At 37.8% G+C, this 22445-nt stretch overlaps 13 protein-coding genes across 13 annotated transcripts; 8 read left to right on the forward strand and 5 right to left on the reverse strand.

Annotated features, from left to right (window-relative positions):
• Nucleotides 1-58: 58 nt before the first annotated feature.
• On the reverse strand, nt 59-833 carry SOMG_04323 (leukocyte receptor 1-like protein; the record flags this gene model as incomplete). The annotated part of the gene is made up of 5 exons (XM_056183110.1): nt 59-324; nt 372-444; nt 502-609; nt 663-742; nt 797-833. The coding sequence occupies 5 exons, from the start codon at nt 831-833 to the stop codon at nt 59-61; spliced, it is 564 nt and encodes a 187-aa protein (XP_056039663.1).
• A 769-nt stretch (nt 834-1602) lies between these two features.
• Nucleotides 1603-5088, forward strand: smc6 (Smc5-6 complex SMC P-loop ATPase subunit Smc6; the record flags this gene model as incomplete). Its single annotated transcript, XM_056183111.1, has 2 exons — nt 1603-1722; nt 1777-5088. 2 exons carry the CDS (start codon nt 1603-1605, stop codon nt 5086-5088), a joined length of 3432 nt encoding a protein of 1143 aa, XP_056039646.1.
• Nucleotides 5089-5349: 261 nt separating this feature from the next.
• rpl2802 (60S ribosomal protein L27/L28) lies at nt 5350-5796 on the forward strand (the record flags this gene model as incomplete). Its single annotated transcript, XM_056183877.1, has 1 exon — nt 5350-5796. One exon carries the CDS (start codon nt 5350-5352, stop codon nt 5794-5796), a length of 447 nt encoding a protein of 148 aa, XP_056038900.1.
• A 423-nt stretch (nt 5797-6219) lies between these two features.
• On the forward strand, nt 6220-6804 carry rpp21 (RNase MRP subunit Rpp21; the record flags this gene model as incomplete). The annotated part of the gene is made up of 1 exon (XM_056183112.1): nt 6220-6804. One exon carries the CDS (start codon nt 6220-6222, stop codon nt 6802-6804), a length of 585 nt encoding a protein of 194 aa, XP_056039519.1.
• A 410-nt stretch (nt 6805-7214) lies between these two features.
• On the forward strand, nt 7215-8631 carry sif2 (mitochondrial protein; the record flags this gene model as incomplete). The annotated part of the gene is made up of 5 exons (XM_056183113.1): nt 7215-7522; nt 7578-7849; nt 7939-8000; nt 8052-8540; nt 8608-8631. 5 exons carry the CDS (start codon nt 7215-7217, stop codon nt 8629-8631), a joined length of 1155 nt encoding a protein of 384 aa, XP_056039842.1.
• Nucleotides 8632-8983: 352 nt separating this feature from the next.
• On the reverse strand, nt 8984-9451 carry hap2 (Ino80 complex HMG box protein Hap2; the record flags this gene model as incomplete). Its single annotated transcript, XM_056183114.1, has 4 exons — nt 8984-9013; nt 9066-9310; nt 9367-9385; nt 9440-9451. 4 exons carry the CDS (start codon nt 9449-9451, stop codon nt 8984-8986), a joined length of 306 nt encoding a protein of 101 aa, XP_056039430.1.
• Nucleotides 9452-10499: 1048 nt separating this feature from the next.
• Nucleotides 10500-12152, reverse strand: SOMG_04328 (Armadillo-type fold protein; the record flags this gene model as incomplete). The annotated part of the gene is made up of 1 exon (XM_056183115.1): nt 10500-12152. The coding sequence occupies one exon, from the start codon at nt 12150-12152 to the stop codon at nt 10500-10502; it is 1653 nt and encodes a 550-aa protein (XP_056039451.1).
• Nucleotides 12153-12631: 479 nt separating this feature from the next.
• pin1 (peptidyl-prolyl cis-trans isomerase Pin1) lies at nt 12632-13270 on the forward strand (the record flags this gene model as incomplete). Its single annotated transcript, XM_056183116.1, has 2 exons — nt 12632-13035; nt 13144-13270. The coding sequence occupies 2 exons, from the start codon at nt 12632-12634 to the stop codon at nt 13268-13270; spliced, it is 531 nt and encodes a 176-aa protein (XP_056039463.1).
• A 504-nt stretch (nt 13271-13774) lies between these two features.
• SOMG_04330 (Schizosaccharomyces specific protein) lies at nt 13775-14670 on the forward strand (the record flags this gene model as incomplete). Its single annotated transcript, XM_056183117.1, has 3 exons — nt 13775-14037; nt 14082-14289; nt 14344-14670. The coding sequence occupies 3 exons, from the start codon at nt 13775-13777 to the stop codon at nt 14668-14670; spliced, it is 798 nt and encodes a 265-aa protein (XP_056039479.1).
• Nucleotides 14671-14931: 261 nt separating this feature from the next.
• On the forward strand, nt 14932-15614 carry pop23 (RNase P and RNase MRP subunit Pop23; the record flags this gene model as incomplete). The annotated part of the gene is made up of 3 exons (XM_056183118.1): nt 14932-14990; nt 15036-15387; nt 15447-15614. 3 exons carry the CDS (start codon nt 14932-14934, stop codon nt 15612-15614), a joined length of 579 nt encoding a protein of 192 aa, XP_056039477.1.
• Nucleotides 15615-15713: 99 nt separating this feature from the next.
• On the reverse strand, nt 15714-17028 carry pus3 (tRNA pseudouridine synthase Pus3; the record flags this gene model as incomplete). Its single annotated transcript, XM_056183119.1, has 2 exons — nt 15714-15807; nt 15848-17028. The coding sequence occupies 2 exons, from the start codon at nt 17026-17028 to the stop codon at nt 15714-15716; spliced, it is 1275 nt and encodes a 424-aa protein (XP_056039589.1).
• A 1779-nt stretch (nt 17029-18807) lies between these two features.
• On the forward strand, nt 18808-20451 carry scw1 (RNA-binding protein Scw1; the record flags this gene model as incomplete). The annotated part of the gene is made up of 1 exon (XM_056183120.1): nt 18808-20451. One exon carries the CDS (start codon nt 18808-18810, stop codon nt 20449-20451), a length of 1644 nt encoding a protein of 547 aa, XP_056039476.1.
• A 583-nt stretch (nt 20452-21034) lies between these two features.
• skb15 (p21 activated protein kinase inhibitor Skb15) lies at nt 21035-22247 on the reverse strand (the record flags this gene model as incomplete). The annotated part of the gene is made up of 4 exons (XM_056183121.1): nt 21035-21329; nt 21383-21540; nt 21614-22004; nt 22075-22247. The coding sequence occupies 4 exons, from the start codon at nt 22245-22247 to the stop codon at nt 21035-21037; spliced, it is 1017 nt and encodes a 338-aa protein (XP_056039580.1).
• Between the last annotated feature and the right edge of the window lie 198 nt (nt 22248-22445).

Consider the following 22445-nt stretch of genomic DNA (forward strand, 5'->3'; position numbering starts at 1 on the left):
AAGCTCGCTTTTTTCTACAGTTGTGCTTTTTAAAGGTAATATTTTGACAATCCTAACATTATGTTTCATGGTGCCGACGTCTTTTTGAAATTCCGTGCTTGTGAGATAGAGATCCATGCTCTTTCGGCGAACTTCGTTTAGATTTGTGTCTTTCCTTTCTTTTGTATGCCTTTTCTTTTTTATTTTTTTCATCAAAACCGTTTTTCTCTGTAAGAAGAGAATTTACAAGCGACATAGGATCGTCACGGACCGATCTCTTTATGGTCGTCGATGTCGAATTTTCCGTTGATTCTGAGTTCTGTTGCATATACCATGGAAGAGGTCCTTAAACAATTAGTTAATAAGGCAATAAAATTAACACGAATACATACCTAGTCCATGCTTTTCTTTCATAACTTCAATCTCGTGTCCGTGCTTTCTGTAAAGCTCCTGACGATCATGTTCCTAATTTTCACATTGTTAGAATCTAGAAGACGTAAGAACCATTTATAGTAAACATACTCTTTTCTCCTCTTGCTCCCAAAAATTTGCAAATTTGCCCTTTGGTCCCGGCATAAAATCCGGCAATTCCGTCAAGCCTCTCAGTCTTCGAAGTTTGTTTTCCGAGTCCTATGAAACATTGTAATTAGAATTATGTATAAGTGGACTACACGCTCGTTTACCCGCTTAGCTAGTTGTCCGTCCGAAATTCGAGCCAACTCTTCGTCACGGCGAACACGCTCTACATTTTTTTCGCTGTATACTAATTACACAAGTTAACATAAAATTATTGGAGTATGAATCTCAAATATCCTACCATTCCAGCTTTTGTGTTTCAGTAAATTCAATGGCATGGTAATTTCGCAAACTTGCTGCCGATACAAGGTGTATTCCAATAGATATAAATTATAATGGATATTTTAATCAAAATGCTTTGATTAAGCCTCATAGAAGTACATTCTTCCTCAATTGAGTTCCTGGAAAGAAAATGTTTCAAATGTGTTGGGTTCGTAATATAGGATCGCTCTCCTTTCTAGCATCAATATAATGATGCTTGTTTTAAATGTAAAGTCAAAGTGTCCTTTTTTATCTTTATGTCAAATAAGTCTTTTATATTAATTATGTAGATTGAGAAGTTCTGGGAGAGTAGCAAGGAAAGGTCCATTGAAATGTCCCTTTATACATTGGCGAGAGATTCATTCATCAGAATCAATTTCGTACTATATATTTAAAGAATTGCCGTATTCAGTATGTTTCCTTGGAGGTTTCCATTTCGTCATAAAAATCAGGCAAGACAATTTAGCAAAAAATTTATGGAGTCAGAATATATACTTTAGCACTAATACTAGTATTCTAATTAAAAAACATCCGTCTTTTCGTGTTTGTGTTGGACGAAGAGTATAATCGAATTTGCGAACGCGTCGTAATTAAACCTATTCATTTCCAAACACCATTCTTTTTCCTACATAGTCACTGTGTGACAAGAAATCCCGATTAAACCTTTTAATCTTGCATTTATTACTTTCCTTTTCTTCATTTGAGGCTCGTTTCTCTTATCATAGAAGCGAATCTTGCGATATCCTCATACACGATTTTTGAGTCGTCCTTTTTGGGCAACTTTTCATGAGTTCAGAGCAGGAAGGTGATTCTCTATATTTGGGGAATGAATTAGAAACTGAATTTGAAGGCAGCACCCATGGAACACGCCGTTCCTCTTCTTCTTCTCCTGAACCTCTTAATGCGGTATGTTTAATTTACCCTGCGAAATTCAGGATTATATTAACTGGAAATCATTAGAAAGATTCAAAAAGAAGACGTATTGAACATGAACAGGATTCTTCTATAAAAACAAAAGCACTTCAAAGATTTGCTTCGACCGAACTATCCAGAAATGATACTATAGATTCCATTGGCGAAGATGCTTTTCAAGGAGAAACTCAACCGAATCCTCAGTTTGAAAACCGTGTCGGAGTAATAGAAAGCATTCATCTTATTAATTTTATGTGTCATGACTCGTTGCGTATAAGTTTTGGCTCAAGGATCAACTTCGTTATTGGCCACAATGGAAGTGGAAAAAGTGCAATCTTAACTGGACTTACTGTTTGTCTAGGAGCGAAAGCCTCTAGCACCAATCGTGCTCCGAACATGAAGAGTCTGATCAAGCAAGGTAAAAGCTTCGCAAGGATATCCGTTACCATTAGCAATAGAGGATTTGAGGCATATCAAAGGAACGTCTATGGTGATTCTATTACCATTGAACGTACCATCCGTCGGGAAGGCTCTAGTGAATATAAGCTTCGGGGTCACGATGATACCGTTATTTCTACGAAACGTGAAGAGTTGGATAGTATTTGTGATCACATGGGACTTCAAATAGACAATCCTATGAACATTTTAACACAAGACACGGCGCGTCAATTCTTAGGAAACTCGAGCCCAAAGGAAAAATACCAGCTCTTTATGAAAGGAATCCAACTCAAGCAATTGGAGGACAATTATTCTTTGATCGAACAAAGTTTATATCATACAAAAAATGCTTTGGATGGAAAAAAGTCTGGTCTCCTCCAGTTAGCCAAGAAGGAAGAAGAATGTAAAACCAAATGGGACCAGTCCCGTGAAACAGAGAATCTTCATAATATTTTGGAAAAGAAGAAAGAGGAAATGGCTTGGGCATTAGTTGTTGAAGTCGAAAAGGAACTTTTGGGTACTGAAGAAGAGGTACGGGCAGCGGAAGCTCGTGTTAACCAATGTCATGAAGAAAGGAATTCGTACGTTAAAAAATTCAGTGAATTTGATGAAAGGATTTTAGTGAAAAATCAGGCTATGGAGAGTCTCAAAACCTCTATTACAGAAACCAAAGCAAAATTTGAAAACGTAATTAAAACCTTCGAGGCACACCGGTCGGAAATGAGTGATGTGGACATACAGAAAAGGGATATTCAAAACAGTATAAATGCTGCGAGAAACTGTCTTCAGATTTACAAGGATCAGCTAGCTAGTGAACGCGAACGCCAAAATACTGATGATGTCTCCGATCACCAACGAAGGCTCGATGAGATTTCTACTTTACAAAGGCAGATTGCCAATTTAAGTGAACAAGCGGTTGAATTGGAATCCAAAAGGAATGAGCTTCATACGACTGTTTTTGAAAAGGAAGGTAACCTGTCTTCTCTTCTTGATAAAAAGGATGCTTTAGCTAAACAGGTGTCCAATCAAGCCGAAAAGATTCGCGTCATGGAGGAGGTCCAGAGAGACAAGTTGACAGCGTTTGGTAAGAATATACCGTATCTGCTACGATTAATAACTCGAGAAACTCGATTTCAACATCCCCCCAAGGGACCTATGGGTCGATTTATGACTGTAAAAGAAGAAAAATGGCATCTCACTATTGAGAGAATATTGGGAAATGTAATAAATGGTTTTATTGTACGGACTCATCATGACCAACTAATTCTAAAAGAATTAATGCGTCGTGCTAACTGTAACGCTACTGTTGTTGTAGGCCGTTATGATCCCTTTGATTATTCTCTTGGAGAACCAGTCACTCCCTACTCCACTGTTCTTCAAGCAATTCGCTTTGAAGACGATGAGGTACTACATACATTGATTAATCATTTGGGAATCGAAAAGATGCTTTTAATTGAGGACAGAAAAGAAGCCGAAACATACATGAAAAGTGGTGTTCTAAATGTGACTCAATGTTATGCGCTGGACCCTAGAAGTAAAGGTTTTGGATTCCGTATAGTAAGTAACCAACGATCGTCAGGTATATCCAAGGTTACACCGTGGAACCGACCACCAAGAATTGGTGGCTCCGGTTCAATGGACTCTAGGCGAGAAAAAGAACAGCTCGAGAACCTTAAACAGCTTTACGATAATGCTAATAATGATCTTCTTGCTGCGAAGCAAGAACAGGGAAAGTACAAAAGGGAAGAACAAATTGTTATTGAGAAGATTGAGGTGATTAAAAGAGAAATTTTGGATACGCGGAGGCAGGTTAATGCCTTGGAATCAGTGGAAACCTCGGTGCTGGACACTGAGAAAATTCAAAGTCTTGAAAGAAAAATTACAGAGACTGAAAAAGAATTAGAAAGTTACGTTGGCCAACTTCAAGATGCTAAAGATGAAGAGCGAAGGATAAGGGAGGAGCAAAGGCCTGTTATAGATGAAATTGAGATGTTTAAGGAAAAAATTCAAAGTGAAAATCAAAAATTGGCATTGCAGCAAGCCGAAATTGATCAAATTAGGGACGAAAAAACGAGACTGGAAATGGCACAAGAGGAATACGTGAATAAGTCCGATCATTTGTTGAATGAAATGCGAGAAAAAGAGGCTAAACGGATACGCTGTTCCCAAGTAGTAGCCGAGTACAGTGCGAAAGCGGCTACTCGATGCGAACGGGTTCCCGTGACGCATACACCGACGGAACTGGATAATGAAATTGAAAGACTACAGCTTCAAATTACGGAATGGCGAAATCGGACCGGCATATCTGTAGAGCAAGCAGCTGAAGATTATTTGAAAGCAAAAGAAGAACACGATCGTTCTAAGTTATTGGTAACAAAATTACAGTCGCTTTTGGAGTCACTGGAAGAGACTTTGAGGAAGAGAAATGAAATGTGGGTTAAGTTTAGAAAGCTAATTACGCTGCGTACCAAGGAATTATTCGAGCTTTATTTGAGTCAAAGAAACTTTACAGGGAAATTGGTTATTCGACATCAAGATGAATTCTTAGAGCCCAGAGTATATCCCGCCAACAGAAATTTGTCGGTATCTCGAGACCGTCAAACATTGTCTCAAGTCAGTGTCCAAGGTTTATCAGGTGGTGAAAAATCGTTTGCTACCATTTGCATGCTATTATCCATATGGGAAGCAATGAGTTGTCCTCTACGATGTTTGGACGAGTTTGATGTTTTTATGGACGCTGTCAATCGACTTGTGAGTATCCGTATGATGGTCGATTCAGCGAAAGACTCCTCCGAAAAGCAGTTCATATTCATTACACCACAAGACATGGGTCAAATTGCATTTGATGATGATGTCGTCGTTTTTCGTTTAAGTGATCCTGTTAAATCTTCAAGCGCTCTACCTGCCTCCACAGCTCCGTAAGCCGTACTTCTCAATTTACGATTAACTTTATTGTTATTCTATTTAAAGTATCTTTTGTATCTCATATGAAATTCGTTTACATGATTTATTTCCCACATAGACTAAAAAATTTAGACATAGAAAACGGGTGTTTATGTTACTTCTGTGAGTTTTGGTTACTTTAAACACTGTGTTAGGGTAGGGTATGTGACTTGTTTTGGCTTATACCAACATAACCGAAAATCTGTATTTTACCAAATCAACTCACCACAGGACATTAAAATGCCTACTCATCTTGCTAAGAATCGTAAGCTTCGTGGTCACGTTTCCGCCGGTCACGGTCGTATCGGAAAGCACAGGAAGCATCCTGGTGGTCGTGGTCTTGCTGGTGGTCAACACCATCTCCGTACTCACTTGGATAAGTACCACCCTGGTTACTTTGGTAAGGTTGGTATGCGCCATTACCACCTTTTAAGAAACCCTTTGTGGCGCCCTAGTGTCAACTTGGACCGTCTCTGGACTTTGGTCCCCAACGAGACTCGTGAAAAATACTTGGGTAAGAACACCGAGGTTGCCCCTGTGATTAACACTCTCCAATCTGGTTATGCCAAGGTTTTGGGTAAGGGTCGTCTTCCTGAGACTCCTGTTATTGTTCAAGCTCGCTACGTCTCCCGCAGAGCTGAGGAGAAGATCAAGCAAGCTGGTGGTGTTGTTGAACTTGTTGCCTAAACAAAAAGTAATACATAAAAACACCTGAGTGGCTAATTTTTGGTGTGCTTTGTTGATTGTAGTGTATATGTATGCGTAAAACTGAGTAGTATGTTGTAACGTTTGAGGTGAATTCTAGAATAGATATCCGTTTTGAAGCATTAAAAGATCTGACTATAGTTGCTTTCCATTCAAAGAACGCCTATAAGAGGATATCCTTTGTATGAGTAGCTTGAGTAGCTGGAATATCATCATGCGTATAGAGCAAGAGTAAGACTGTTTGGAACTTGGCAAGAACCATACTCATGGAACAATCTTAAGGGAAAAAAAAAGAAAGGCTTTACAGACTTCGGGATATTATCTCTGTCTAGATTTTGTATGAGAAAGAAATATTAGGCAAAATTCTGGCATTTAGGAGCTGGTAACAGTGTAAATGCGGATTTCATGATGGATTCAAAACGTCAACAATTACAGTACTTGTTAAATATTTCAGTTTCTACGTATCCCGTTAGTCCATCTTTGTCGAGTCATTATTTACGCAAATTTTATGGGTTAATGGAAGAATGGGACCTTGAATTGGAACCAAATACATTGCTTAATGGGTGTAAAAAATGTGGAAGTATCTTTTTAATTGGGAAAACTGCATCTATCCGGACGCATTCGCATCATCGAAAAGAAAGGTCTGACTTACCTAAAGGACAAGTTGCAAGGATGGAAACAAGCTGGTTCCTCGCTTGTAATGTTTGTGGTGGTAATTTTGAGGTTTCTGTTGGCGCCCCAGCGAGGATTCATAAAAGTAGAGCTGCCTTGCGGGCCGGTGAAGCTGCTAAAGCTAAAAAGACAGAGGAAGCCAGTACTCAACACGCAAGCTTGGATACTACCAAGACATCCAAAAACATGAAAGGTAGGCAACGGCAAAAGATTCGATCCTCAGGATTGAATGGGATCTTGGCTAAGAAAAAGGAGCGTGAGGCGGAAAGTAAGTCCTCTTCATCATTGAATCTGTCCGATTTTATGTCTACTATTTAAAGAGTTTATTTGTCTTGCATCTTCCTCATACTCGGGTTTCCACTAACTTTATTAACTATATATGGTTTGGTTTATTCTTTCTGTGTGAAGTCTTCAACTGAGGTGCTTGCGAGCAGTTTATTGAGTATAACTTGGTACATGTGATGAAATGTATATATAATAATCTCTTTGTTGTTCTAGAAGTAAATAAACCAAAGTGAGAATTGCCAATTGTAAAAGGTATTCGTTTGTCGGAGTAGTGCAAGTATGTAACTTTCTAGCTAGACCAAATTGACCTAATTGAGATTCAACTATTTCCTCAAATCATTCCCGTAAACCGAATTTATTTCGGTTTACGGGTAAGCAGCCACCCTCATACATTCACTCATTCACTTGTGGGAGTAACCCAGCACCCATTCCCTTCCAAGATCATGAGCTCAAGAATTGGGCCTCAAAGGTCTACAAAAACTGCCGCAAAACTTAGATTATTACCTTCAACAGAAGAATTCGCTGACTTTAGACGGCAGGACACCGGTCGTGAAGTATACTCACAACTTCCCCATATTGAAGGATCTACGGCTAGAAAAGATGCAGAATACCTAGGAAAACGACACCGTGAGCATTTGCCTCGTGTCACTGCCTATTGCACATGCGATACTTTCCGGGTAGACTTGCTTTTCAAGTTTTTCCAATCTCGTCGGAGTAGCCATAAAACAAGACCTAAACAGTTTGATGAATGGTAAGTGAATACTACTTAAAAAAATGCCTTTTTTATTTAACACTTTATTTTAAAGCATTTACAGCACATACAGTTATGGTAGCGAGGAAACTGTAGACCTACTTGGAGACGAAATTGAGCCGGATCGGAAATCTTTAAACGGTGGATCCACTGCAACCCATGATACCATCCATAATGACATTTTTGAAACAGGGTTAGACAGAAATCAACCTTTGTTTCGAGAAGTGTTTTGCTTTAGCTACGGAGTGGTTGTATTATGGGGTTATACTATTGAAGAAGAACACCGGTTTTTGCGAGAATTGAGTCGTTTTGAAATTGAAAAACTAAGTATGTGAACGAAGTCCGACATCTTGTATTTTGTGTTGGCGATTTGACTCTCAATGAAGCGAACGGAACGTGGTAGCTAACGTGTTTAGAAATGGATGATATAGAAGTTGAAGAGTTTAATTATTATGTTACTAATCTTTATCAACCAAGAGTAAGCTATTTGCTTGATTGTTCAGATGATACTAATAACTTGTGAGAATAGATTTTTAATGACTTTATCGCTCTGAGAGATGCCTCTAATTATATGATTCGTTTGTCTATATCTCATGCAATTGCACAATCCGTCAAAATTTCTCTTTTCGAGGAGCTCGTCAACGAAACGATAGATGCTACCAAGGATACGCCACAGATGATTGCCGAGTCTGGTAGAATCAAATTAAAACGGGAAGAGATTATGATGGCTGTTGGCCAGTTATTTATTTTACGAATTAATATAAATTTACAGGGAAGCGTTTTGGATAGTCCTGAGTTGATGTGGACAGAACCGCAGCTTGAGCCTATTTACACAGCAGCGAGGTCGTATTTGGAAATCAATCAGCGTGTTGCTTTGCTAAACCAGCGTGTCGAAGTAATTGGTGATCTGTTGTCTATGCTTAAAGAGCAAATCACGCATACTCACGATGAATCCTTAGAATGGATTGTTGTAATTCTTATGGCTTTACTTGTTCTCATTGCCATCTTTAGCATTTTGGTAAGTTCATATTCCCTTCGAGCGTTTCGACTCGTTCCCAATTTAATGCTAATGTTGTATGATCCAGGTTGATTTGAGGTTTTTCAAGTAGTTGGGTACAGGTTGTTTTATCAATAATTTATTTAATTTCAATGGAAAATAGGCTTCTTGAGTATTTATCTTTATAAAATCATTATTTGAAAGCCTACATCATTGTGCGCGTAAAGAATCAAAGATCAAAAAGGTCTTTTCTTTTCAGACGATAGATGAGTGGAATTGATAGATGGCATCGAAATTATATGAATGATAATTCGAGGGTGTCGTTAATCTAGGCCTCATTATAACGGCATCATCAATTCACAGATTACATAACGGACTTAGATTTCTATTTCCTTTGGCTAGCATTTTGTCTTCTATTTTATTCCCATAATCATTTAATACATTGTTTTAGCATCTGGTTCCTTTCAGTCGTGCGTTGGAGGTGGATTGGAGTCCTACATAGTTAGTTGCCTATTCAGCTGCCACATTTATAGTTTGATAATTTACCGAAGCTTCCAATGATGAATGAACAACTCTGTCTGATGATTCTGGAAGATCGTGCTCTTTCGGTTCTTTCTGATGTCCCATATATTCGTTGTACGTGTTCTTGAGCATTTGTGTTTCCAATCGATATCTCTGAATGTCTTTCTCTACGTGGTAAATTTTGATGGCATATTGGACACATTCTTTCTCAACGTCTGCCACTTTTTTTCGAATTCGAGCAATCTTTTGTTGATATACATTTTCTGATTCTACGTGTTAGTTGGACATTGTGAATACATGAGACGCAACATGCTCGTTCACAAACCTGGATTGGTATTCGGATCCTTTAACAATTTCAAAGTTAGTTCATAAAAGAAACACTCATCAGTCTCTCATACCTGAGAATCCATTTTTGTTTTTACGCGTCGTCGTTTGTGCTAAATCGGAATTTCTCGCCGTAAAGGACGCTAAAGAAAATAAAGATACCGAAGTCTGTAAAGTTATTGTTATATTTTTTTACGTGCGATGGTGTAGTCGTAAAAGAATAAACAATCATGACATGTAAACAAAAACTCAGCTCAATTTACCAAAAAAAACTAGAAATGGCTCAATTTGGATTCTGAAAAGCATAAAAGATGAATTAAAAGAAGTCGATGATTGTCCTAGTCTCATAATTATTTACATTTTTCAGTTGATTTTCTTTGTACCGTTTAAGAAATTAAGTCTTCATGAAAACGCGAAATTCATATTCGATCTTACTGCACTGTACACGAACGAAGTGATAAAATAAATCAATTGGTTTACGTGATAAAATGAAACAAATAACGCTTGTACCTATATTACTCACAATTGAAAATGGCATATTCCCCAATGTTGAATTACAAAACACAAATTTTTAACATACACTGACTATTAAAAATTGTCTTGCGGTATATAAGACAAAAAGGCAGAATTAACATTATTCACATATAGTAAGGTGTATCAAAAACAAAAAAGCAGTATGTTGTACAGTTGCCAAGTCCTACTTGACAAATCAAGATGTATCATTAGTATGTAAAAAAAGTAAAAAACAAAAAGGAAATATAAACACTTCTCTTAAAACATCAAGGAATGTAAAAAGCTAAACATCCGTGTCGTGTATCAATAAACTGAGGTGCAATCGTTCAAGAACTGAAATGCAAAATTCCATCAGATTAAAAAATCAAGTATTTCGAAACGAGAAATCTATACAAACAACTGTCATTCCATCAAAATTTATATATCAATATCAGTTAAAAGAAATGCTCACGCCAACGTAGTTTGTTATTAGAAAATCATTAAAAAGTCCATTAAATACGATCGGCCAGATTCATTGAAAAATTTATACAGGGTGTAATATGACAAAGAACGAACACTTTCAAAGACACAGTTTGAAAGGTTGTAAAAGAAAAGTGAGCAAACAAAAAAAAAACATATAAATCATGAGGAATCATTCAACATATCTTTCCACAAAGGAGACCGAAACACCTCATGTTCCCAAATTGAAGAAGGAACGAATGATTTCACTTCTAACAAAATATATAAGTCTTGAAACGCTTGAGTTGCCGTTTCATTTTCAGCGACATCTTCAAATAAAGCTTGCTTTGAGCTCATTGCTTCTAATTCTTGATTGCAACGCTTGAAATCATCCCATACAATTTCCCAACCTTTCACGTTTTTGAATGCCTTAACACAGATTTCTTCCTGAAGCATGTTGGGAAGAGCCAGTCCAATCCACTTTGCGTACTCAACTCCATTCTTCCAGCCATACTTCCAAAGTGCCATAAATACATCCATTAAACCAGAAGCCTGTTTATATTGACTGTCATCTTCCGTAAGCCAAAGACAAAGAGTAGCTATTGCGCTAACCACTGTGACGTGAACAGCAAACTTTTCATGATGTCTCATATTATCCCAAGCATCACGAATAAACTCCATGGTATCTCCAAACAGCTCTGAAAGTGTGTTTTGAAGTTGAAAGAATTTGGTGGGCTCAATCGTTTGAGAAAGTTCATCACAATTTTCGCAAAGAAAGTGAATCAAAATTCCAAGTACTTCGTAGCATGAACACACACTATATGAAAGAGTCTCGTGCTTTTGTTTTTCATCAAGAGTAGACACCAAAAGGTCCAAGTTTGCACGAATTTCTGCAGCACAGCGGCCAATCACCAAGAGGAAAGATTCTTTATTGTCTTCCATTACTACATCAGGACCGACTGCTTTCAAAAGGGAGAAAAGTTGCACACAAGCATTTTCAATGGACTCTTCTGTAACAAATTCCTCCAAAACAGGTTTGATAAGAGGTCGAACATAGCAGCAAAGCTCATCCGAATACCATAAATGAACGGGGAAACGGGCAAAAAGATTTCTAAAAAATTGAGAAGTGACAGGAGCCTTCCACTCATTTCTCTTCTCTATTCCTTCAAAAATTGGTTTCATGTAAAGCTGAATCTTGTCTAGTGCATATAAACCATATGACAAGATCTCGAGAGCTTGAGAAAGGGGGAACTCGTTAGTAATAAAGGATGTGTAATACAAGAGAGACTTTGCCGAACGTGGATTAGACGCCAGAGCACATATTGTGGGAATGCAAAGATCGTAATGCCGCAAAGCACAAGTCAACAAAGCTGGTATACGTTTTTTCATCAACGAACTACGAAGGATCTTTTCATCACTGCAAAAGGCGAGCAACACGGAAACTCCCAAATCGGCATATTCATAATTTTTCGATCCTAGTAGTCGATCGAGAAACTTCATATCCATTTGTTCCCAAAAAGCAAAGAGGAAGTTGGGATTTTCATTCAATAGCTTTGCAAGCATTGTTAAGGAAACAAACTTACTGGTGTCATCTTTAGCATGTAAAAGTGCAAAACAATTTTCCAAAAGACCTGATGCATTATCTTTGCCGTGTTTGTTCGCGTTTTCAACTTTTTCACTTTCCACTTGTTCTTTTAAAAGCATATCTTTTTCAATACCGTCTAATTCACGTACCATATCTTCGCTGATTTTTTCGAAAGGGAACGAGTCGTTTGCATCTGAAAACATTGCGTCTGCGGAATCACGCGCCTTTTTTTCGTTCTTCTGCATTTTCATTCTAGCGTCAAAAAACCCATCAAATTGAAGTAGTTTGTATAAAAGACTTTATTCTTCGAACGCGCCTTAGTTTGTTTCAATTGCAAGAATGAGAGCGTATCTGGATTTTATTTTGGAGGCAAAGTAGAACCTTCGCTACCACCTTTTCCGTATAAACAGCAAACGAAAAAAATCAAACAATTTTTAATTCCTTTTTTTTTTATTGAGAAATACGCTATTGGCAAACGTTGTGCACGCTGATGACTTCCTGGCGAGGTCGGGCTCCTTTGTGTATTACCCTTCCCTTCTATAAATGAAAGACACATGTAACCCACAGATATGACGTTGGCATAGCAACTAATTTATTTATTTACATTGGTTTAATAAAACATCTTCAAAATACCAACCACGAAACCATTTCAACTTTCACATTTTTGTCTCCATTAATTTAATTCTTTTTTAGTGTTCCATAAATATAATTGTTATTCATCAAATTTAAAATGTCAAGCACCGGATTGCCTGAGCCTTGGATTCTAAAAATTTCACGATCAAGGAATCGTCCTTATTTCTTTAACCCGCAAACCCAAGAATCTTTATGGGAGGCTCCGCCGTCTACGAACATGGATGCTTTGCGCCAGTTTATGGACAGAGAGTTCACTGTCCCAAAAACGACAGGTTTAGAAGCACCCTCTTCTCCAAAAGTCCGTGTTAGTCATTTACTAGTGAAGCACAGGGAAAGTCGTCGACCTAGTTCTTGGAGAGAGGAACATATCACCCGCAGCAAGGAAGAAGCTTGGAACCGAATCCACTATTTCCTCAATCTGATCAAAGAGGGTACCATCAACGTCAACGACCTTGCTGCTAAAGAATCAGATTGCAGCTCGGCTCGCCGGGGAGGTGATTTGTATGTTACTGAACGAACGAGGGTGTTCCCTAGCTGCTCTTGCAAGTTGGGAATGGCCCTCACGTTCAAAGTTTTGTAGGTAAATACAGATGCTAACTACGTATTTAGGGGATTTTTTGGAAGAAACGAAATGCAAAAACCGTTTGAGGATGCCGCTTTTGCTCTACAACCAGGAGAATTGAGTCCAGTCGTTGAAACAAACAGTGGTTTTCATTTGATTCAACGTACAGCTTAAGTTTGTAATGCTCTTTCTATTTCTATTGTTCTCTGACGTATGGGAACTATGATTTCAAAGTATATGACTATGGTTTAATGAATAGAGGTGTTTTTTCTCTCAATAAGCTCTTTAGCTTGAATTTTTTGTAATCAGAAATAAAAGTCGCTTCGTTCTGTAATAGGGAAAGCCTATTACAAAAGTAAGCATTCAAAAAGTCTTTCAAATTTCAACATAGACGCTACCTTTTGGTACAGTTTCAATCTGTTATCACAATATAATAAAATTTCTTTTATTTTGACTCAGTTTGTCTGAAAGATTATTCGTTTTTACCACGTTGACAAGTTATTTCTGTTCCAACCTGACATTCCACGTTTGTTTACACCTCTTTGGAAACCTCGCTGTAAGATTTACAAGGTACTGTAAACACAAGCCTGAATTCGGCACGAAAGAGGGTCAATCTTTGAAAGAGTTGGAATGCAAAAATTTCCTTGCTCATTTTAATACGTGTATAAATAGCATGAAATGAGTTCAATCACTTCGCCCATTGTGTATCGTTCCCCTGTAGGGTACGCCTATAAATTATACCTTGAAGGAAATCTGCCTTCTTCTTTGCACATTTTAAAAACATATTTTCAAGAAGGATGCCCAAAGGAAGGCAATCTCGATTCAGCATGCAGTTTATATTTGCAGGTTTCGAGTGAGCTCAACCATTCATGGCAGAAAACACTAGAATGGTTGAAATTAGTCCATAACGGTCCAATCCCTAGGTCACTACTTAATGAATTGTATGTCTACTGTCAAAAGGTCTTTGACTGACCAGTTTTTCTAGGGTAATTACCTATGGTTCAAAAAAAACGTGGGAGTCGCGCGAGCAGTTAGCTGAGTTACTTTCACTCGCCGAGAAATTCAAAACTGAAATTTTCGCAGATGATCGAGGGTACCAAGTTGAGGAGCAGCTTGTGAAATTAGCCTGTGAATGGAAGTTATTTCCTCTTGCTGAATCCCTTCTCGTGAATCCTTACCAGAAGGGAGAGGCGGTAAAGTCTATGATTTATAAAGATTAATGAGTTTTACTAACATGAAAATTATAGGATCTTTCGAATTTTATTTCTGAGCAAAAGTTTCAACACAAACTGAAAGAAAGTTTGTCAGCAGACAACCCTAACAATGACGCTACAAAAGAGAGAAATGCCTTGACAAGTATAAAAAGATTTTGCTCCCAATTGGCTGCAAGGATTGGTTTCCTCCAGAACAATTCTACCTGGTTTCCCAAAAACACCAACCTTTTGTTAATTGCTTTCGCTTTGGTTGTACTTATTTTTAAGATCAAAGGGAATATTTCGAAAATTCGCCGCTATCCTATTGTCTGGGAAAGCTTGCAAAGCTTTATTGAAAAGCTGGCCTTTATCATTTCGTGACCCTCACGATTCAAATTTCGTTCGTACCAAAAGATTCACAACTCGCGACTTAAAGTAAATATCAAGAAAGAGGCTACTGCAATTTACATGCTTCGTTTATTTTTTTCTGATTCAAAACTTTTACCATCTCAACTTTTTTGTTTACTACATACTGTATTCCCGTACACATCATTATAGAAGATATCAAAGGATAGCGAACTGCATGAAAAGCAAAGGACAAGAAAACAGAGTTTTTTGACAAAATTCCTGTGCTAGGAGATTATGAAGAAACAACAAACAAAGGCAAAGCTTGTTTTGGAGAACCCATTGAATGTGCCATGGTAAAAAAGAATATGTTTTGGGTTACATTGCTAACATCGTGGAAGGGTAAATATAGATTCCTCTACACAAGAAAAATTAACCCAGGCCTTAATTCAATCTCTGCCTACGGCTAAGGAAGAGTACAGTAAACATGGTTTGACGATTGGTCTGAACGAAGTCAACGTACTATTGGAAAATTGCTGTCAACATCCTAATCAAGATTCGTTACCTCGAGTCGTTTTCGTGCTCCAAGATCCTGAATCCATACTTGTTACACATTACCCACAGCTAATCGCTAATGCGAATTATTATTCAAAAGGCGAAAGGGTATGTTTATTAGTATGTCTCGGTGCTGAAGCACAGGTTAGTATTTCGAGAAAGCTTGGACTTAGCCGGGCTAGTGCCATTGCTATACGTGTAAGTATTGAACTATTCTACAGCTTCCTATAAAGGGTATGTACTAACAAACGAATAAGAATGACTCTTCTTTACTGTCACAAGTGAACCATTTATTAAATGGAATACCAGCTCCCTCAGCTACTTGGCTGGCCCAGGCATCTAATTACCAACCGACTAAAGTTTTACGAGTGAGTACAACGCAAGGTACCAAGGATAAAAAAGAATTAAAAGAGGGAACCAGCTAATGTCGCTATTATGAGACGGGTTTTTGGATAAACTAGCTATGGACAGTGAGCGAAAAAAAAAAAGAACAGAAATTTTCCAAAATAGTATCAAAAATTAAGTCACTTTTCGATTTTAGATGACGCTTGTTGTATGGCTAAAGCAAATTCATGAAGTAGCCGATCTTGCTTTTGCAACATGAAAAATTTTGTATATCTAATGATGTTAATAATAAATTAAATAGGTTCTTACTTACGAGTCTGTAAACACAAAGTTCTCTAGCATGGGTGTTCGGAGATAATGATTCGCAAAATGTGTCATATTATCCTTAAAAGAAGACCATTCCAAAGGCTTGTAGTTGAATTGTTCGCAGCGATTCTGGTAAGAATGAAAGATAGGCTCAGCGAGAAGAAGAGTCTCAGGGGGTGCTTTAGGAATATGAAGACGAACAGGGTTTTGGAATGTTGCTGGGATGATTTGGGAGGGATTTGCAAACGGGTAAGAGCGTGTCAAATATATAAGAATTGAGACCATTTTTCGGATTTGATGTTTCATAAAAGACTGGCCATGAAATGTGAGCTTTAACCACTGACGGTTGTACTTGTCATAATGGATGGAGTCAATGAAGACACGAAGCATATAACGGCGTGCACTTGAATCTCCAAATGGTTTCTGGGTAGTATAGTTATGGAAGGAATGTGTTCCTTGAAACAAAGAGCATGCTTCTTTCAAGCATTCCAGCTTTGAGGAAGATATCCGAAAGGGGGAAGAGGCAGCATTTTCCTCAGAGTGGGTTTTTTGGATTTTTTCCAAGATGCTTTCTTGTGAAGCATGAGGTGATTGAAAATGCTTTGTAAAAAGCAATGAATCTAGAGAAAAGGGTGATGGAGTCGCGATAGCAAAAGCAGGCAACCAATACTCATAAAGACGGCTACCACAGGCCTTGTGAGGTGAAAATGAATTTAATGTCCTTTCAACTTTCCAAACACGAATCGATTCCGGAAGCTGCTTGTTGACCAGCGAGACCCAAGGCTGGAAAGAGCCAGCATGATCTAACAACTTTAGGCCCAAGACGTTTACAATTGCATGCACGCCCTTGTCTGTTCGAGCGGCGGAACGAACATGGACCTTTCGAGGACTGTCTGCGTTCAAACGGGAAATCGCACCAATCTTACAGAAAGCACGAAAGATCTCCTCCTGTATTGTTTTCGCTGCGTTGTTATACTGAAGTCCTGCATACCCTGTACCGCGATAACTAATGATACAATAGACCATGCGCTTTTGCTGTTTAGATGAGCCGTCAGGTACAGATAGTTTTGTTGTTTCCGTCAAAGGATACGTAAAAATACTACTTAGGGAAGAAGACCATCGCTTCCATACACCAGTGTGAGACCTTTTTACCTCTATATTTCGAAGTAAAGTGAACATCTTTTCCATCCAACAGCATCCAAAAAGCTAAAGCTAGGCGAGTCAATCTCGATAGCAATATCAAGCTTTCTGCGCCAAACAATTATTTTTTTTTAAAAAAAAAAATAAACCTTCTTGTACAAAATATAATACTTGCGGTTCCCTGTAAATCTGTGAATAAAACGAAGTTTCTGTTAAAAGAAACCTTTTGTATTATGAAAAAATGGAGAAATGGTTAACCAAAAAAAAAATAATAAATATGAATGAATCAAGAAACAAAGAATATTTAAAAATCATTATGCTTTATTGACATGGAAAAAAAAATAAAGAACGGATAAGTTCATATGAAACTGAGCGCCTACGATATAATCGTTGTCAAACTTGTTTTAAGGAAAAGAGATGAAGAAGTCATTCTCTTTTTGTTTTTATCTTTCATAGAATTTGTTAATGGCTATCTGGTGGAAATTCATTTTGCGAGATTTTCAAGTTCTTATCCCGCCATGCCTTGACATTATTTACCAACCACCTCTACCCATCACCAGTGTAAAAAGTAGGACTTTTGAAAAAAGGGCCTTCAACAGTTGGAAAAAGCATTCCAATAGCAATAATTTGCTTGTTAATTAATAATTATCAAGCACTGAGCCTTTCTTTTATACTTGCTAATAGTTTCCTTGAATTTCAAGGCGGTTCTTTTTCATTTCGTAATAACGTGTTTAAAGCCATTTGTTCTTATCGTAAAGAACGTTGTTCAAAAATCTATCTTACTTCTTTGCTTCTGGACCTTCTTATTTGTTTAAGTTGTCCGTTTTTGTTTCTTTCCAGTACTTACCAGCCCCCCTTTCGTTTTTCACACACTTGGAGCACTTTTAAACCGGAGACCGTTTTGTGTATTAAAAAGTCTTTATATTTACTCGATACACTCTTTACCAAAGCAACCTCCTGTCTTGTTTTGAAAGCCTTTTGATTTCATTTCCTTTTTCTTTCTTTTCGATTCTTTTATGCTTTTTCGTGTTTTTCTTCTTTAAGTCTTTACTTTATTCTGCTTTTCTCTCATTCATTTGCATTTTTTTTTTCAATAATTTTAAATTTCGTTTGTTTTAACTTGCTTCGTTCCTTTTGGCTTCTAAATCATTCTAACGACGTTTTCGATCCTGTTTTTCAGGACTTGTTTTGTTTGTACCATTCCTTTGCACACCTTCAGTTTTGTTGTTCTACTTCACTGCTTTGGTTTAAGTAAAGCATACTCCTAATCATATATTCATTTAGAAAGTGTCGCTCTTTTGATATTTTGCAATTTTGATTCCTAGATCTCCTTTCCCTCAAATCATCATAAATTAAGTGGAACCTAATTTGAACCAGCATTTACAAAATCAAGGTTCTTTGTCATTTCGGGCATTTTTGCATTGATAATACCTATTCCGGTGATCCTCATTTGCTTACATACTATCCTTTGACTGAATTAGAGTCATCTTCGGCATCTTTCATTTTGGCTTTGTGTTTTATTTAAGTTTTCATCGTCTCTCTTTTATATCGTATTGCATTTTACTTTTCAATTTCACCTAATATCCTGATTATTAGGGTTTCGTCAGATTTTTTGTTTTCATTTTTGTCTATATTGAAATTACTTTGGGACAATCTCCATTATCCGCATATTCAAGCTATTTAGACGACAATAGCCATTCCCTGATCGGAACTTTTCATAAAGATTCTTTGTTATTGATACATTCTCATTTTTTTTAAGGGGTTCTTCCTTCTTTTCTGTATTCTACAGCTTTCGTTACACCCCGTAAAGTGAATTACTGATTCAACATGTTCGTTGGCTCACCCAGTGTAGGCAAACAGCCTCCTTTACTGTCTAAGAAAAGAATTCCTGAATTGTCGAACGTTATGGACGATACTATTCGTGGTTCATCTTTGGTACCTGCCGGGATTTTGAACGGTGAAGATGAGGGCCAAATGTTGCATATGTCTCCCCAAAATCCAGAGCCGCAGCTAGGAAAAACCGATGCTGATTATCTACCCACCTACGCTTCCCTGAATCCATTGATGGAAAAGTCTACAACTCCCACTGGAAGATTGCTTGGTGGTTTGAATGGTGGAATGGCGTCTGCACCCCCCAAAATGGGAGTTCACTATCCACGTCTCTTTGCTATAAAAATTGATGATTTACCTCGAAATCTAACTGCTAGAGAGTTTTCATGCACTTTTCTGTTTGCTAGTAATGTTGTATCTACCGAAATTGTCCCTTCCGCTGATGATACTGCTTATGGATTAACGGTGTTTTCTTCCAGAGACGCCGCTCTTTCAGCTCGTGATGTTTTACTTTCAAGTGAAGTTTATGGTCTTTGTAGCGTGACCGTCATTGATAATTACCGCAAAAGCAGTCAAACAAATGTTAGTGATGGAACGGAAGGCTCAGAAGGCAGTAGTCGCCTGTCTAGAAATCATTCTCCTATTCGTCAATTGTTTGGTAGTCGTGATTTATTTCGCCGTCCAAGCAATCATGTTTCAAATTCGGCTGTGGGCCATAATGATTCTGCTTATGATCACTCCAAAACGCCTCTGTCTGAACATTTTGCAACTGCTCCTAATAGCGCTCTGCAATCCGATCGATTGTGGTCATCGTTCCCCGTGTCATATCCATTATCGTTGGCCAATGCTTTATCGAAGGATGATGTCTCTTCCCCTACATGGTCACCTACGGCGAATAAAAGCGCTAACTCACGACAGGATACTGTTCCTCCTGTTATGAGATTCAATTCACTTTCCATAAACACAAATGTTTCTCGACCCTATCTGTCTTCAGAGAAGGGAGGTTATGCTCATTCGAAGAGTGCTCAATCTCCTCATCCCAGAGTTCTCTCGGCCAATGGTGCTTTTGGAGTAAACAGTCCTCCTTTAACACCTTCTAATACCAGAGACTATCCATTGTCTGCCTCTGTACTACCTGCTACTCCATTTTCACCTTACGCTTCGCATAATGGCATTCATCAAAGGATTCCTGCTACAACACCTACAAACATAAATCCTGCCGATCAAAATCCACCTTGTAATACTATTTACGTTGGGAATCTTCCACCCTCTACTTCCGAAGATGAATTGAAGGCGCTTTTTTCAACGCAACCTGGCTACAAGCGTCTTTGTTTCCGTACCAAAGGAAATGGTCCAATGTGTTTTGTGGAGTTTGATAATATACCTTGTGCTATGGAAGCCTTGAAGACACTTCAGGGTGTGTGCTTAAGCAGTAGCATAAAGGGTGGTATTCGTCTTAGCTTTTCGAAAAACCCTTTGGGTGTACGTTCGTCGAGCTCTTCTCATAACCACGGTAATGTTCGTAATCTCCATTCCGGATCGATGAACACTCATGGTGCTGGATTTTTCCTAAATGATACAGGACAGTATGATACACACAATAGCCCTAGTTGGGCCAACAATTTAATGTACGGTAAATAGATTCTCTCGGCATTTTTCAGATTCGCATTATAGCCCATTGCTGCCCGTTAGAGTGCCTTGTACTTCATGTTTTATATGCATTTTTGGTTTTTTTTTGATATACTTGCATGTTGATTTTTCGTTATTGGTTCATTGGAAACCTTCTAATTCATTTTTTAATTGCCAGAACTATAAAAGCCTTCCTTTATACTAAGACTTAACGCTTTTTATAGCAAAAGTACCGATGAGAGATTAGGAGAAAATTTTTAAAGGTTGTAGTTATTGGAAGGCTTTGTTTTTGAGGTCTGGTTGGTTTTATGTAACCATACACTGCTGCTCTAAAATATTTCATATGTTTGCTATCTTTTTAAGTTCAAGTTGTTTGCTTTTCAAATGTTAATGAATAAATATGTTGAATTTAATAATAAAAACAAATAGGATAGGTATAGGAAATTATGTGTAAGATAATTAATTTTACAGTGGTCATGCGAGCTAAAAAGGAATTTTTGGCTACCGTGCTATATTATTTTATACCTATTGTAAACCCAAACCAAAAAGAAGCTATCTAAAAGTTCATTCTTTCTTTGTTATATCAGAATCACTTTTATTCGACGCGGGCACGTTTTGTGCGCTTAGAAGAGGTCGCCTTTTCTGTTGACTCATCCAAAGAATCGCTGCTTTCAGAATCAGATTCGCTTTCATTAGATTCTTCATTGATATTGGCAGCATCTATTACAGGCCCATTTACCGCTGATTCCATGGCAACTATGCATGTAATTCTGTTCCCTTCCGGGGCTTGTAATTCCATTACTTTATTGAAGGTTTTATCCCAAACGTGTACAGAGCCGTCGGAGCTAGCAGAAACGAGATTATCCGACGTAGCATAAATAGCTTTCACTCTATTAAAAACGTTAGTATTTATTGCGATAAATAGGAAGGAAAAACAAGGTACCTTTTTTCATGAGCAGCGAATTCATTAATCAGGTCTCCGGTATGTACGTCAAAGACCTTTAAGGAACCATTGTCGCAACCAACAATCAAGTTTGATTGAAACAAACAAAGACAGTTAAGCTGCGTACTAGATTGATAACTAAAAACGGAGCTTAAATCCTAAGAAAAAAAGACGGTTAGCAAAGAATGCAAATTGTCTGTATAAGTAAAAGTAAAAATAAAATATACATACAAGTTTAAAACCTTCTAAACCACGTCGTGACATGACAACGAAAGAGGAATCATTAAGGAATAGAATGCCTTCAGGAATAAACGACAAAGGTAATATCTTTCCACCTTTACCACGAATGAGATCCCAAAGACGAAGTTTGCTATCTCCTCCAACGCTGAAAGCAAGCTTTTCAGAAGGATGAACAGCAATTCCGCTAATGCCTTTTTGGGAGGAAGACTTCAAGGTATGAACAAGTAACCAAGAATCTCTAGACCACATAGTAATTTGGCCATTATCATGACAAGCTAACAAGTGTTTCCTGGTAAAGCACAGATTACGAGAAATTGCGTTTGGCAAGTCTGTAGGAATAGCCAAGTCAGCTATTTGAATATTACGGCTATGATCGTAAATCCTAAAAGCAAGTTAATAAAACGATTTCATAAAAGCAATTAGACGGTAAAACCAAAGGATAAATGACTTACTTTATAGTTTCATCTGAACTGGTAGATGCTAACTGGAGGCCATTCGTAGCCAAAGCTGTGAGAGCACTATCATGAGCCTCAAACAGCCACAAGGGTTTCGATTCTTTCAGCTTCAGGTCTGCATCTACGCCATACATGAGGTGAGAATATGTTCCAATGACGATTCTAAGCATTTTGATGAAAAATGATGTTCCAACCTGGTAAACGCTGTGTGAGCTGAATAAAACAAGAGGAAGTCCTTATTTAATTTTGAAAATTCCTTTCTTTAGCGTGAGTAGAAGAGGGAGCAAAAAGTTCCACTTTTTTTCGTATGGTGTATGGTGGAAATGAATCCAACCTTTCCTAACGGATTGTTACTAGTTGTGAATCCA

Source organism: Schizosaccharomyces osmophilus, chromosome 3 (assembly GCF_027921745.1).
Source record: "Schizosaccharomyces osmophilus chromosome 3, complete sequence".
Lineage (NCBI taxonomy): Eukaryota > Fungi > Ascomycota > Schizosaccharomycetes > Schizosaccharomycetales > Schizosaccharomycetaceae > Schizosaccharomyces > Schizosaccharomyces osmophilus.